At 38.5% G+C, this 15,435-nt stretch overlaps 1 protein-coding gene across 1 annotated transcript in view; it reads left to right on the top strand.

The window, feature by feature from the left end:
* Positions 1–12,226, top strand: part of nfatc3b (nuclear factor of activated T cells 3b) — a 29,534-nt gene extending 17,308 nt beyond the window's left edge. Inside the window, exons 6-10 of the mRNA XM_062998685.1 lie at positions 746–886; positions 981–1,036; positions 1,148–1,274; positions 2,226–2,996; positions 11,585–12,226. Coding sequence (XP_062854755.1) covers positions 746–886; positions 981–1,036; positions 1,148–1,274; positions 2,226–2,996; positions 11,585–11,655 — 1,166 coding nt within the window. The 3' untranslated portion in view covers positions 11,656–12,226. The remainder of the gene's footprint in view (positions 1–745; positions 887–980; positions 1,037–1,147; positions 1,275–2,225; positions 2,997–11,584) is intronic.
* Positions 12,227–15,435: the final 3,209 nt, after the last annotated feature.

Genomic DNA, 15,435 nt, shown 5'->3' with positions numbered 1-15,435 from the left:
AACACTTGTCTCAGGGTAGGAATACTTTAGACAGGGCACCAATTTATTGCAGGGCTTTGCCCTGAATCCTTGAACCAAAATCTCAATGATGGTGGACTAGCATAATAGACCATTAAGCCACCCAAGTGCCTTTAATAGTCATAACATTTAATTGAATATTCAAATTATTATTATTATTATTATTAAATTGTACGGATTGCACAGTGTAAAAGTCACATGGTGGGATAGCTGTTGAATATTTTTTTGTTCACCCATTTGTTCCCGTTCAGAAAATGATATTTGTAAAAGATCATACATATAAAAACAGCCCTTGCTATAGCTGGTCAATAATTATGAAGCTACTAAACTATTAGTGCACTTAGGTCAGTGACATGTAAAATTAACATTTCATAGTGATTTAGGCAAAATGAGCTACAACAGCATTTTATGAGAAACCTTGCCATGTAAATACCAGGTCAATCTCCTGTTGAAGTGGAAATGGCATATAAAGCTGCTCTTGTTGAGTGATGTTTGGTTCAGTATTGTGAAATCTAAAAGTGTGTTATTGCTCTTGATTATCCTCTCATGTTGTGCAACAAACACATCCAATCACAACTGATTTATCCACGATACAGAGTGTTGTGTCTAAATCATTACAATCATCACTGAAAAACTCAAGCCTTGATTAAGAATTATTAATATTAATTAACATGTTACAGTGGCATGTAGCTATCTTTTCATCTCTTTCTACTCATCTTTTTTTCAGCCCAGCGCTCAGCTCAAGAGCTTCCTCAGATAGAACATTTCAGCCCTAACTGTGGCTTTGTTTGTGGAGGCCAAGAACTGGCAATCACAGGTCCAAATATCACCCCAGAGTCAAAGGTCTTCTTTCTGGAAAAGGGCCACGGTAAGAGGCATCTACAGCTTCTTGCCTAAAGAGATCTCAGTTGTGCTGCCTTAATTGTCTGTTGGTCTTTAAAACGTGTTTTTGTCTGTTCCAGATTGGAGAACTCAGTGGGAGGTGGATGCACAAACTATTCGTGAAAAAAGTACAGATGTGAGGAAATTCCTTCTTTTGTGTTCAATTGACTGTTTTATCGTATAAAAAAATACATGTGTATTTTAGGGATTTTTATATAATTGGTTATGTTGGTGTATGCCTTTGTAGATGACCATTGTGGTAAAGATCCCTCCGTATTATAAAGGGATCCTAGGGTCCTCCACCCAGGTACAATTTTATGTAAGCAATGGTAAAAGGAAGAGGAGCCTTTTACAACGCTTCACTTATATTCCAGGTAAGGACTGCTTATACTTGTAATTTCCTCACATGGCAGTTTTTGGGTTATAATGATTTTTGTGTGCAATTACATTGTGACCGAATAAAATGGAAACTTTTTTGTGAGAGTACATATTTGTGATAAAGTATGACCTAACATTGAAAAGAACTAAGACCAGAACTATTAGCAGTATGAGGTAAGTGATACAGTGGGGGAAATAAGTATTTGATCCCCTGCTGATTTTGTAAGTTTACCCCCTTACAAAGACTTGAACAGTCTATAATTTTTATGGAAGGTTTATTTTAACAGAGAGAGACAGAATATCAACAAAAAATCCAGAAAAAAAACATTAAATAAAAGTTATAAATTAATTTGTATTTAATTAAGGGAAATAAGTATTTGATCCCCTACCAACCAGCAAGAATTCTGACCCCCACAGACCGGTTATGTGCCCATGAGGCACACAAATTAGTCCTGTCCCTGTATAAAACACTCCTGTCACAGAATTCAGTTTCTTCCGTTCAAATCTCTCAACCACCATGGGCAAGACCAAAGAGCTATCAAAGGACATCAGGGACAAGATTGTAGACCAATCAACTTTGGCTCAAGGACCACTGTGTTATGCTATTTTGAGATATCTAGACTTTTTCGTTGCAATACAGTGCAATCAATTAGCCTTGTTCCTATAGGCACCCTGTTTACAGAGGTCACACACTGTGGTCAGTCATAATCACTATAGAGTAATTAGGTTGCCCTGCCGAAGTTAAATGACCTTATAAAATTTTATGTCTAGACCACCGATTTAAAAACGTAAGTTGTTTTTCGTTGAATTTTAAGTAGATGTGTTGGATTTTTTAGAACCACAGTAAATGTATGTGTGTTTGTTATTCAGGTACAGAAAAAAACAGCATTAGTTAATATAATGATAATTCAACTTTGATAAATTAATGAGGCCTTATCTTTTTTAAGAAGTGCAGGTAAAGCAGGAATATGACAGTGTTGGAGATGCTGCAACCTATGACCCTACAGACTTTCTTGAAAGTGCCCAGCTTCCCTCTGACCAGCACAACCCTCTGGAGCAGTGGCTCTACTCTGCTGGCCCGGTTTGTGTTCCATCTTCCACTCAGCTTTCCTGCACTCCACTGGACTCCTCCCATCTTAACCGCCATTATCCTGCAGATGCTATAGCTGGCCTTCACCCAGGATTGCAGCCAGCATCACTGGATTTCTCAAAGCTATCATATCAAGGACCTCATCAAAGCCTGTCATACAATGGAGAGCCCAATCTTCCCTATGACAATGCCCCACTGGATGGAGGCAAATTATCACCACTTATGTCTGAAAATGCAACATCACTTCTGGAAACTGGGTATAACAACTCCCCTGGAGATGTTCATAATCTGAGGATAAATAAGGGCTACCTCAGCCATGCCTCAGCTTCAGGTCAGCCTGACTTATGTAGCCCCAGTCATCACAGATCAGAGCCTGATCCTGCAAGTCATCCTAGGTCCTCTTTCTCTGTAAATGCTTTAGCTTCAACTGCAGAATCTTCTACCTCAACTTTAAACAGAGAGGTACCTGTAGACCCAAAACCTAATGCATCGTCCTGCCTCCAGCAGCCCAAGCCTTCCCAAGATCACAGCATACATGTACAGAGAGTTAGCGTTAAACAGGAACAAAAGAAGGAAAAGGAGGTCAGCTTCCAGTCCATTGGGCTACAGGATATCACTCTTGATGACGGTACGAGTCTGGTATTACTATTATAATACTGTGTATATTATTTAGTTATTTGATTCTGATTTCCTTCCTCACATTTTAGGGTCACAGGTAAAAATTAAAGGGCCAAAGTATGATTTTTTTATCTTAATAATTTTATTTCAGAGCGTTATTAAGCTGTGTCACACAAACATGATAAAAGATGGTAAACAATTTGTGATCAGGAAAGTGGTAATGCAAGACACTTCTAGTGCAGTTAGCAATTTACTTAGCATTTTAGTTATAAAGGCAAGTTAATTTAGATGTACTTGTTACCAAGAATGGACAATCAATTATTTAAAAGTTAGGCCACTTTAAATCCTCATTTTGTCTTCTCAGAAACATCATTAACTATGCTTCTACCTTACTAGATTCATACACACACACACATAAAATATATATAATTTGATTTGGTAATAATGTGTTCTCCAACTGTAGTTTCCCAACCTTGTTTTATAAAACACATTTCACATCAATTGATTTTGAGCATTAAACAATAAAACATAAATCTATCTACATTTGAAAGTGAAAACTAATGGTTTACAGAAAATACATTACAAACCAAACACTTGTTTTAGTACGAAACACTGAAGCGATGGGTTAATATATTTATATGTAAACTCAAATGTTGAGTTATACTAGGTAAACTTAATGTCTTATCACAGTTTAGTCTACCTGTCATGCTAACAACAAATGGAATAAGCAAAAAAGTTAACCAAGGCTTTGCTTTTTTTTTTGCCATTTTTTAATGAGAAGCCTCATTTTAAGTATAACTATTGTCTTTTCTTTAACTACTCATTAACTTTAACTACTCTTTAAATACTCATTAATCAACAATGTCAACAAGCACTCTTGTTGGCATTATTGATTAATGGATCTGTTGTGTACAAGTCTTCGAAAGAGCAAGGTTAGTACAAGGTACTTTTAGGAAAGTAATTAAATGCGTATATCAATGTTGCCCTGCCAATAAAGACAAACTAATGCCGAGTTCACACTACACAATTTTTGCCCTGATTTTTGCTCGCCGATTGGTCACCGTTAGATGTGGCAGCTTGGAAGCAACTCTGCGTTTGCTCTGGGATCGAAACTCGGCTCTCGATTGCTGTGTGTGAACTGTTCAACAACTCGATCCGAGCGCTCGGCGACTCAAGAAAAATATCTAGCATGTTAAAAATCTGAACCAGTCGCCGATTCTAAAGCGTGTAGTGTGATAGGCATTGCGACCAGTTGCAAGTGGCAATGAGTGCTATGTGGAACTACAGCCAATGAGAACGCTGAATACAGGGTGAGAGGATACCCAGGGGAGGAGGGACAGGGGCATAATATGATTTTTATCAGAATACATCGGCAGACACACAAGCTTTACAGTATTTGTGATCTTATCATCCATGCCAAACCATAATACCAACAATGTATTGCACAAATATTTATTAACCTCCAACTCACTACAGAACAGACAATTGCTGCTGGTCGCGTAGCCAAATCCACTTAGATTCATTTATTTTTCCTACTTATTGCTTTTACACAAACAACTTTGATCGCTTATTGTTGATGTGTATTTTTGGACGTGGTATCACTAAACCCCTCATCACTTGCATGTGTTTTTGTAAAAAAAACGTTGTTTGGGAGACCAGAGAAGCTCGTCTGCAATTCCTTCCGGTGATAGATTGTGTAGTGTGTAATCCCCTATCGTCAATCACTCGTGTAGTGTGAATTACGCAACGACTTAAAAGACTCCCAACTGCAAGAGATCCAGTTGTGTAGTGTAAACTGTACAGAGATCTGAACAACGTGGAAAGTCATGTAGTGTGAACTTGGCATAACTTAATCATGTTGAGTGTAAAATACTTTATTAAAAATAGCAGGGAAGGACAATATACCTTTTTTCTCTTGGATTAAATACAGACTTGTGGTTGCTCCATGCAGCAGAAATACTTATCCAGTGTGTGAGTGCTAATAAAACCCAGACACTTGCTTGACCTGGATGACTGGTGTTTGTTCAACCCTTTATATAACAAACTGTTTTGTTTAGCAACCAGTAGTTTGCTTCCAACCATGTCAGCTATTTTAAATGAGTAATTTTAGTACACTAAAGTTAAAGTTAGTGCTGGATTTATTTTAGATCTACTATATTGAGGTGTGGTAGCAGTGGTGGCTCAGTGGTTAAAGGTTTGAACTAGTTAGTATTTAGAAACTCCATCAATGCCAAGCTGCTACTGTTAAGCATCCGAGCAATGCACTTAACCCTCAGTTGTTTGGATAGTGTCCTGTATTCGTTGCTTGTTGCTTTGTATAAAAGTATCTGCCATATGTATAAAATGTAAATGTAGATGACCCACCCTCTAGCCTAGATTTTAGACCTCTGCCAGTTCTGTTAAAATGAATGGATTGTAGCTGATGAGATTGCACATTGTAATAAGATGCTTCTTAGCTGTTGTTTTTACTGGACTTCATTCTAGGTCACAGCTGACAAACACATGACTCATAAAAACCTATACTTCAACTCATAAAAAACAATATTAATGAATATACAGTTTACAGTATACTAGTACCCATCATTATTATTATTATTTGAGTGCTTTGAATCTGTAGACAAACCTAAAACTTAGGTTTGATTCTTAGTGTAAAGTTGGCATGATTCAGTTGGGACCAGTAGCTTGGCAACAGTGGTTATTATTGTGTATTTAGCTATGTATGTCAACAGTTAAAACTATTTCTGGCTTCCTAAATGCACTTTGACATTATGATAAAATAAAGGTCATAAGTGTAGATGGTTTTGTACTTTTTGTACTGAGTTTGTTGACAGTCCTTGTTGTTTTCCATCATTTCAGGTGCTGTGATAGCAGTTTGAATGTAGAAGTGAATTACAGTAGCGGTCAATAATATTGGCACCTTTAAGTGTTTAGTATAAAAAGGGGCGGCACGGTGGCTTAGTGGTTAGCACTGTCGCCTCACAGCAAGAAGGTCCTGGGTTTGATCCCCAGGTGGGGGCGGTCCGGGTCCTTTCTGTACGGAGTTTGCATGTTCTCCCCGTGGGTTTCCTCCGGGTGCTCCGGTTTCCTTCCACAGTCCAAAAACATGCCACCAGGCTAATTGGAAACACTGAATTCCTATAGATACCTAGCCGCTAGATGCACAAACCAGTGCATTGTAGTGCCGGTCCCAAGCCCGATTAAAATAGGGAGGGTTGTGTCAGGAAGGGCATCCGGCGTAAAAATTGTGCCAAATCAATGTGGATCATGATCTGCCAAGAGCCGACCCCGCAACCGAATGGGACAAAGGCCGAGGAAGAAGAAGTGTTTAGTATAAAAAAAGCAAAAATTATCAGTGGCTAAATACCAAATTTGTATTATTACAATATTTTAATAGCATGTCCAAATACATTCAACAAACAATTTATCAGTCAAGATGCATGCAGTCATTGACCAAAAAAAACAAATAAAGAAGAAATGTAGTTATTTACATTGGCAAGATTACAGGCACCATTCCCTAATACTAGGTTGTACAGCCTTTAGCATTTTTGGTCTTAGACAATAGAGCCCTGTTTTGTTCAGTGTGTCTCCAGCTCAGTCTGAAGTTATTTGAATGTTGTATGTGGTGTGTTTGCCACATTTCAAACCACTTTTCATAGGGTTGTCTCATCAGTTGTCCTCTTTCCACCACATCCTGGAATTCCAAGGTCTTTGGAGAAAGTCTTGTACCTTATAGACTGTTTGTGCTTGGTAATAATAGCATTTCTGATCTGCTCAGACAGCTCTCGTCTCTGCCATTGTGAACAAGGAACAGAGAATAAAACTGTCGTTTTTAAGCATTAAAGCCACCATTTATAGGTTAATTAAAGTCATGTGAGCACTGACAAGGTGGGGACAGGCGAGTCTTTTTTTGAATTAATCACAGGTAATATTATGTTAGTTATTTCAGCATATATTTTACATAGTGTACCAATTAGACAGGAGTAACAATAATATTGACTATAACGGTATATGCGGATGTCGATTGACTTTCTTTCTGGGGATTTCAACAAAAAGGCACCCATGCCCCCTCCGACACGTGGGCAGCAGCCGTATGCATTATGTCACCTACACCAGAAGAGATCAGCTGCGGATCAGCTCAGTGTATGGAGAGACACACCCTGATCCGCACCCCCTCCCCGTCTCTGTGCAGGCGCCATCAATCAGCCAGCAGAGGTCGTAGTTGCTTCAGTCATGAGAGAGTCCCTATCCGGCTCAATACCCCACCCCTATATGAACAACAGGCCAATCGCTGTTCATGTGGCTGCTCAGCCCAGGTGCTGCGCCACCTGAGCTGCCACAAAAAAAGCATTTTCAATGTACTTTAAATAGGTAGTATTAAAGAATAAAGTTAGTTAACAATGCAGGTCTTGCAAGATTTAAGAACATCAGAAATGTATTTTGGAAAATGTTGATTCTGTTTACTCATGAAATTTTGCTGACAAAAAAATCTGATGTGACTGGATTTTTCTACGATAACATAACTTATAATTACAATAACATAATTACTTACACACTTACACCTAACATCCGTCTTTTTAATGCTTTTTACCAAACTGTTGAAAGAGCAGAGTTTGAAAACAGTTCGGAGTGTTTTGGGTAGTTGGTGAATTGAAAAAAAATAGCACTTTTTTGCCATTCATTTTAAAGTAAAATACATTGATGCATATTGGGAGTCTCTAGAACAGAAGCACTATTAAAAAGCCTGACAGTTTATAGCCCTTTAACACCCCTGTCTGTCATAGTTCAAGGTAATTAAGATATTTGTGAAAGGTTATTACATTAGCGATTGCATGGATGGGGTGGGCGTTCATAAAAATTCAGAGCAACCGGCTGTTATAAAAGTCAAGCCATATGCTGGTGTTTGTTTACACTTGAGCAAAGACAGCTGCCATCCCCAGTGTGTGGAAACCTGTTTGGTTTGAGCCTAATTATAGCCACCAGCTCTGCTGCATGGTGCGAAGATAGAAGAGGCCTATATGTAGCACTGCAACTAAATATATCTCAATGCTTAATCATGTTTAGTTTCTAATGTACATTATAAACATATGTGGTTCACTCATAACATGGTTAGTACTGAAGTTATTCATTATTTAGAAAGGATATTGACATTTAACGTTTAGCCTTAGCCAAAATAATAGCTTAGTTACATGGTAACCATTATTTTTGCTTTCAATTAAACCTCTCAGAATATAGCTGGTGGCTGACCTGCATTCCTTATGCTTACATACATACAGTACTTTTCATATTTTACTGTTGGTATAATCTGTTAACTAATTACTACTGCGTTTGTCACAGTTATTACACACTTGCTTGATCTATTACACGCCTCATGCTACCAGTAGTGACAAGGACACTAGCAAAACTAGAGAAGAATCAGTCAGGAAGGATAAGGAGTATTTGTCTGTGGCCACCACCTGCAAAAAAGGGTTGTCTTGCTGTTGCCTCTCCAGTGTACCTGTTGTCACTTTAATTTCCACTATTCATTCGTTTATTGTCTGTTTCACCACTGCTTTATCAGGTTTGCGGTGGGCAGTAGAAACCACAGACAGATTGCCAGTCAATTACAGGGCAAACACACTAAGGACAGTTTTAAGTAGCTCCAATTAGCCTGCATGTAAGACTTGTGGAAGGAAAGCAGAGCACTTTGAGAAAACCAAAACGGACACAGTGGAACATGCAAACTCTACACAAAACAGACCCTGACCACCCAGCCAAGGAATTAAACCCAGGCACTTCTTGCTGTGAGGCGACAGTGCGATTCTGAAAGTAAACATATTTTTTTTATTTAGAAGATAAAAAAACCCCACTGGCAAGATCTTATTAAGCTACAAGATGTTCAAACAATTCTATACTCTGTAGTATATAAGCGTAATGTAAGTTGTAATCAGACACATTGCTGTAACAGTTTAGACAGACATTTTCGTGCCTGCCCATTTCAATTGCCCATTTCAGGGGTAAATGTTTAAACTTAATTTTAAGAACCTTGTGTTTTATAGTGGTCTCTGTGGAAAATTTTACACAAAATTAAAATATTTGAAAAAAATGAACACTTGGTTTTATATTTTAAAACATTGTGTTCTGTTTTATTAGAGCTATAATACTGATCAGTTCATATCACAGTTTATTAATTTATTTTATATTTAGTACCCACTTCATTCATATTACACTGGATGCAAAGTAAGAAACAGGGCGTCCATTCATTTCGGGGCACTATACATTGATTTCTACACTCACCCACAGTTCTTACAACAGTGACTGAATGTATGGTTTAAACCCAGGTTCCTAAAACTATGATGCTGTGCAGCACCCCAACTACAACTATTTGTTATTTTATACAAACCATGATATATGTTACAATTTATTAAAATGCTACTCCTGGCCAGTGCAAACATTAATGCATTGTTACTTTATATTTGATATACTTTTAACATCTTCTATATAGGGTGTCTCTTTTACCAGACATGAAATATAAATGTACATTAACATTTGCATATGTTATTTGTTATTTAACAAAGATTTATTGACAATTTAATAACACATACTTGCATAAACTTTAGATTTTTTGTGAATGATGGGCAAATGAACTTGCTAGACTACTATAAATGTACTACTTTATTAATTATGCATTCAAATACTTACACTAGGTACTTGATAAATTATTATGCTACATCCAGAAGTGACTCTAGAAGGCAACCAAACCAAGTACAGTGTATCACAAAAGTGAGTACACCCCTCACATTTCTGCAAATATTTTATTATATCTTTTCATGGGACAACACTATAGAAATAAAACTTGGATATAACTTAGAGTAGTCAGTGTACAACTTGTATAGCAGTGTAGATTTACTGTCTTCTGAAAATAACTCAACACACAGCCATTAATGTCTAAATGGCTGGCAACATAAGTGAGTACACCCCACAGTGAACATGTCCAAATTGTGCCCAAAGTGTCAATATTTTGTGTGACCACCATTATTATCCAGCACTGCCTTAACCCTCCTGGGCATGGAATTCACCAGAGCTGCACAGGTTGCTACTGGAATCCTCTTCCACTCCTCCATGATGACATCACGGAGCTGGTGGATGTTAGACACCTTGAACTCCTCCACCTTCCACTTGAGGATGCGCCACAGGTGCTCAATTGGGTTTAGTCCATCACCTTTACCTTCAGCTTCCTCAGCAAGGCAGTTGTCATCTTGGAGGTTGTGTTTGGGGTCATTATCCTGTTGGAAAACTGCCATGAGGCCCAGTTTTCGAAGGGAGGGGATCATGCTCTGTTTCAGAATGTCACAGTACATGTTGGAATTCATGTTTCCCTCAATGAACTGCAGCTCCCCAGTGCCAGCAACACTCATGCAGCCCAAGACCATGATGCTACCACCACCATGCTTGACTGTAGGCAAGATACAGTTGTCTTGGTACTTCTCACCAGGGCGCCGCCACACATGCTGGACACCATCTGAGCCAAACAAGTTTATCTTGGTCTCATCAGACCACAGGGCATTCCAGTAATCCATGTTCTTGGACTGCTTGTCTTCAGCAAACTGTTTGCGGGCTTTCTTGTGCGTCAGCTTCCTTCTGGGATGACGACCATGCAGACCGAGTTGATGCAGTGTGCGGCGTATGGTCTGAGCACTGACAGGCTGACCTCCCACGTCTTCAACCTCTGCAGCAATGCTGGCAGCACTCATGTGTCTATTTTTTAAAGCCAACCTCTGGATATGACGCCGAACACGTGGACTCAACTTCTTTGGTTGACCCTGGCGAAGCCTGTTCCGAGTGGAACCTGTCCTGAAAAACCGCTGTATGACCTTGGCCACCATGCTGTAGCTCAGTTTCAGGGTGTTAGCAATCTTCTTATAGCCAAGGCCATCTTTGTGGAGAGCAACAATTCTATTTCTCACATCCTCAGAGAGTTCTTTGCCATGAGGTGCCATGTTGAATATCCAGTGGCCAGTATGAGAGAATTGTACCCAAAACACCAAATTTAACAGCCCTGCTCCCCATTTACACCTGGGACCTTGACACATGACACCAGGGAGGGACAACGACACATTTGGGCACAATTTGGACATGTTCACTGTGGGGTGTACTCACTTATGTTGCCAGCTATTTAGACATTAATGGCTGTGTGTTGAGTTATTTTCAGAAGACAGTAAATCTACACTGCTATACAAGCTGTACACTGACTACTCTAAGTTATATCCAAGTTTCATGTCTATAGTGTTGTCCCATGAAAAGATATAATGAAATATTTGCAGAAATGTGAGGGGTGTACTCACTTTTGTGATACACTGTAATTGCCTGGAACCCTTGGCAGCAGACATCAGTATGAGAAGTCTATTCAAACATGTGACAAGCTAAATACTTCTAATACAGCTCATTCTACTGCCAAGAAATAGGTGTGGCTAAAGTAGTTCAAAAAATTGGAAAGAGCGTTTACATGTTTTACATGTAATGTATTTTGTCACATTGTGATGGGGATAAAAACTAAATTCTAATAATACTCAAAATATGCAGACATCTTTAACACTACATGTTTTCTTTATTTCCTTTCAGTAAGTGAGATCATAGTAAGAGACTTGTTCCAGAGTCCGGATTCTGCAGTGGATTCTCACAGCTTAACGTAGCAGCACCACAAAGAATCAGGTTCTCAGACAGGATTAAACCATTGTAGATGGAGGACAGATCTACAATCATTTCTACAAAACAAAACATTTCTATGTAACATGGTATGTGTTTTTCACATTAATCTTAACCAGATTCATTTATGAGAGGCACTGTATAAACTGATTGGTGTAGCTATGTTGGACAATAGGCTGACCAAGCAAATGTGAATATTCCAGCTGAAACCCTTTTTATATAATTGCTAAATGTGCCTTTTGCTAAGGTGCCTTAATATAAGATTCAATTTTACTCTTTGCTAAATGTTGACTGTGAAGTGTGTGAAATATCTATGCAATATGGATTGTAATTAAGAATTTCTTGAATATTTGCATAGGACAACAAAGACTGTTACACTGTCACTAGTTGTGTATCAAATCTTTGTATTTTTTGTGTGTAAGAATGATTGAGATTTGCAGATATTGCAAAAATTAATTTGTAAAGCTTTTAGATGAAGTTTGTTACCTTTAGACAGTTGTTACCTTTACCAGTTTCTCAGATTTCAGATTTGTATTTATAAATTTTTAATAAAAATATGTGGCGTGTATTGTGTACTAATATTTTTATTTTATTTTTCGAAAGCTTTAAAGTAAAGCTTCTCTACTGTACATTAAACATGAGAGCATCCTCCTCACATTTTCACACATTTCAATTAGCATATTATGTAAATTATATGCAAACATACTAACTCCTGGCTCACACAGGACCATCACAGATATAATACATCATCTGTAACAATAGATAATTATACCAGAGTTGAAGCTAGAGAGCAAGCATTTGTTTTGAGCCCCATGACACCAGTCACCAAGCTAAGAAAAGCATTTAATTGTGATTAATAAATAAATGAAAAGGTAAACAGGGTTTGTAGTAAGTTTCTGGGAAACTTGGCAGCCAGATAAAAAAAAATATATGCAACTGGTTCACCTTATGTGAAGCTTATACAGTGACATCACACAGTCATCTTATTTTTACTGCTGTGTGCTGTGTGGAAGAGTCAGAGGTATACAAATTTCCTATCCAGGTAAATAAAGTACAAATACACATTCAACCCATTAAGAAATGTGGATGAGGGGGTAGGTCGGTGGGTAGCACTGTTGCCTCACAGCAAGAAGGTCCTGGGTTCAATTTCCAGGTGGAGCAATCTGGTTCCTTTCTTAGGAGTTTGCATGTTCTCCCGGTGTCTGTGTGGGTTTCCTTCTGTGTGTGAGCTTCGATTCATTCACTTAAAGAAGTGGCTTCAGAGAAAGTCTGAATGTCCTTGAGTGGCCCAGCCAGAGCCCAGACCTGAATCCAATTGAAGGAGCTGAAAATGGCTGTGTACCCATGCTCCCTATCCAACCTGATGGAGGATGCAAGGATTTGCCAAAAGGAATGGGCAAAAATGTAAAAAAAAAAAAAAAGTGTGCCAAGCTCGTAGCTTCTTTCCCAAGACGCTTTGAAGCTGTAATCGCTGCCAAAGGTGCATTAACCAAGTATTAGGCTAAGGGTGTGTACAGATATATACCCCTAAATAAACCATTTTTGTTAGTAAAATGAAATTGTATATTCTGTTTTCACTTTGTAATTATTGGCGATTGTGTGTAGATGTTTGAGGCAAAAAAAAATAACCTTTTTATAGAATGAGTCTGTAATGTAATAAAACGTGGAGAAGGTGAAAGGGTTGGGCAGACTTTCCGGCTTGACTGTATGTGGATGAGGAAGTAACTGTGTGAGTGGAGGTGACCTGTAATGTCATATTCCTGCTTTGTGTCCAGTGTTTGTGGGTGGTGCAATGTCTTGGCTTGCAATCAATGTTCTGCCTCATCCCGAAGGTATTCAAAAATTTGAGATCATGGCTTTGTGCAGGCCAGTGGAGTTCCTCCACACCAAACCCATCAAACCACATCTTTATTTTAAAGGTGCATTGTCATGCTGGAACAGGAAAGAGCTTTCCACAAACTGTTACCAAAATTATATGACTAGTTTTAAATAATGGATTTAATACACCTGTTAGCAATTAGTGTGGTTAAAGCACCTAAATTAAATAATTAAATGGGTGTTTTGTCTTGTGGGTACTGTTAAACTAGTCCTATTTATATGTACTCAAAGAAGCCACCAACTATAGTCAATCATGTGTGTCTGTGACCCAGCAGATTTTATGAATTCCACAATGAAGGTGGGAGAATATGAAAGACGTTAAAGTAATTTGTTTTTCGACAAAATAAATGTTCAAATCATTCAGTCATTAAAATCAGAAGAAAGAAGAAATCATTAAAATTCCAAAACTGCTATGACATACATGCTCCTTTGCAGGTGTATTTAAAGTAAGAAAGGTAAGGACATCGGACCCCAAAAAGAAGGGCATGACAGTGGGTAGTCAGGATAGTGTCTACAGCATACAACATTAAAACTCTAATTTATATAATTGTGATGCAACCAAATGAACTAGGAAATTTACATATTAATGAATGTTCGACTCACCACATTTAGAGTCTACTTGTAATACTTTACTACAAAAAGGATAAAATTCATCTTTCCTACTCTTTGAAATGAAAGGGTGGTGAGCCAACCACTTAGAGCTGTACTTTTTTTTGGAATGTTGACAGTGTGGACAGTTATTAGAACTTAGTAATTAACAAGCATTTCAGGGCTGGACATTCCACAATAAAGTGGTGGATGTCCTCACAGAAAGTGGTGACTAAACCAGTGAAATACTGTATTAAATAAGTAATTTTTTTTATATCTTTATAAGTCAATGACAGGCAAATTAATTAGGATCGTTACAAGCATCCGGTTAGCTTCCAAAGAAGGACAAATATCTGTGTACAGGAATTGCGCCAGACTGCAGACAGGCAGATGAAAAACTGGTCTGTCCACCCTAAAACCGGACATATGGACAACTTAGTCACAAGCTGTAAAATTCCTTTAACTTGAAATTAGTGGCATCATTTATATAATGCTCTTTAAAGGTGTTAGACTACAAGTCAACACATTTATTAACAAGAGATGGTGATTTAGGGTGGGTAGTAACACATTTTTTATTACATTTATTTAATTACTCGTTTTTATGAAAAAAGAAAAGTCAAGAGGAAAATGTATTTTACTGTATTTTACTTGACTGGCAAAAAGAAGAACTTTACAGGTAGCAAAATTAATAATGAATATTTCATTTTTTACTGGAACATTGCTTATTTCTGAATGGCTACTATACACCGATCAGGCATAACATTATGACCACCTTCCTAATATTGTGTTGGTCCCCCTTTTGCTGCCAAAACAGCATCCTGGTGCCATGTGTTCCCCAGGTAAGTGACGCACACACACCCAGCCATCCACGTGATGTAAAAGAAAACGTGATTCATCAGACCAGGCCACCTTTTTCCATTGCTCCGTGGTCCAGTTACGATGCTCACGTGCCCATTGTTGGCGCTTTTGGCGGTGGACAGGGGTCAGCATGGGCACCCTGACTGGTCTGCAGCTATGCAGCCCCATACGCAACAAACTTCAATGCACTGTGTAGTCTGACACCTTACTATCAGAACCAGCATTAACTTTTTCAGCAATCTGAGCTACAGTAGCTCATCTGTTGGATCTGACCACACAGGCCAGCCTCCGCTCCCCACATGCATTAATGAGCCGGTTTACCACTGTTTCTTCCTTGGACCACTTTTGATAAATACTGACCACTGCAGACCGGGAACACCCAACAAGAGCTGCAGTTTTGGAGATGCTCTGACCCAGTCGTCTAGCCATCACAATTAGGCCCT

Source organism: Trichomycterus rosablanca, chromosome 1 (genome assembly GCF_030014385.1).
Source record: "Trichomycterus rosablanca isolate fTriRos1 chromosome 1, fTriRos1.hap1, whole genome shotgun sequence".
Taxonomy (NCBI): domain Eukaryota; kingdom Metazoa; phylum Chordata; class Actinopteri; order Siluriformes; family Trichomycteridae; genus Trichomycterus; species Trichomycterus rosablanca.
The sequence above is the reverse complement of the archived record's forward strand: the minus strand, read 5'-3'. Positions and strand labels throughout refer to the sequence as shown.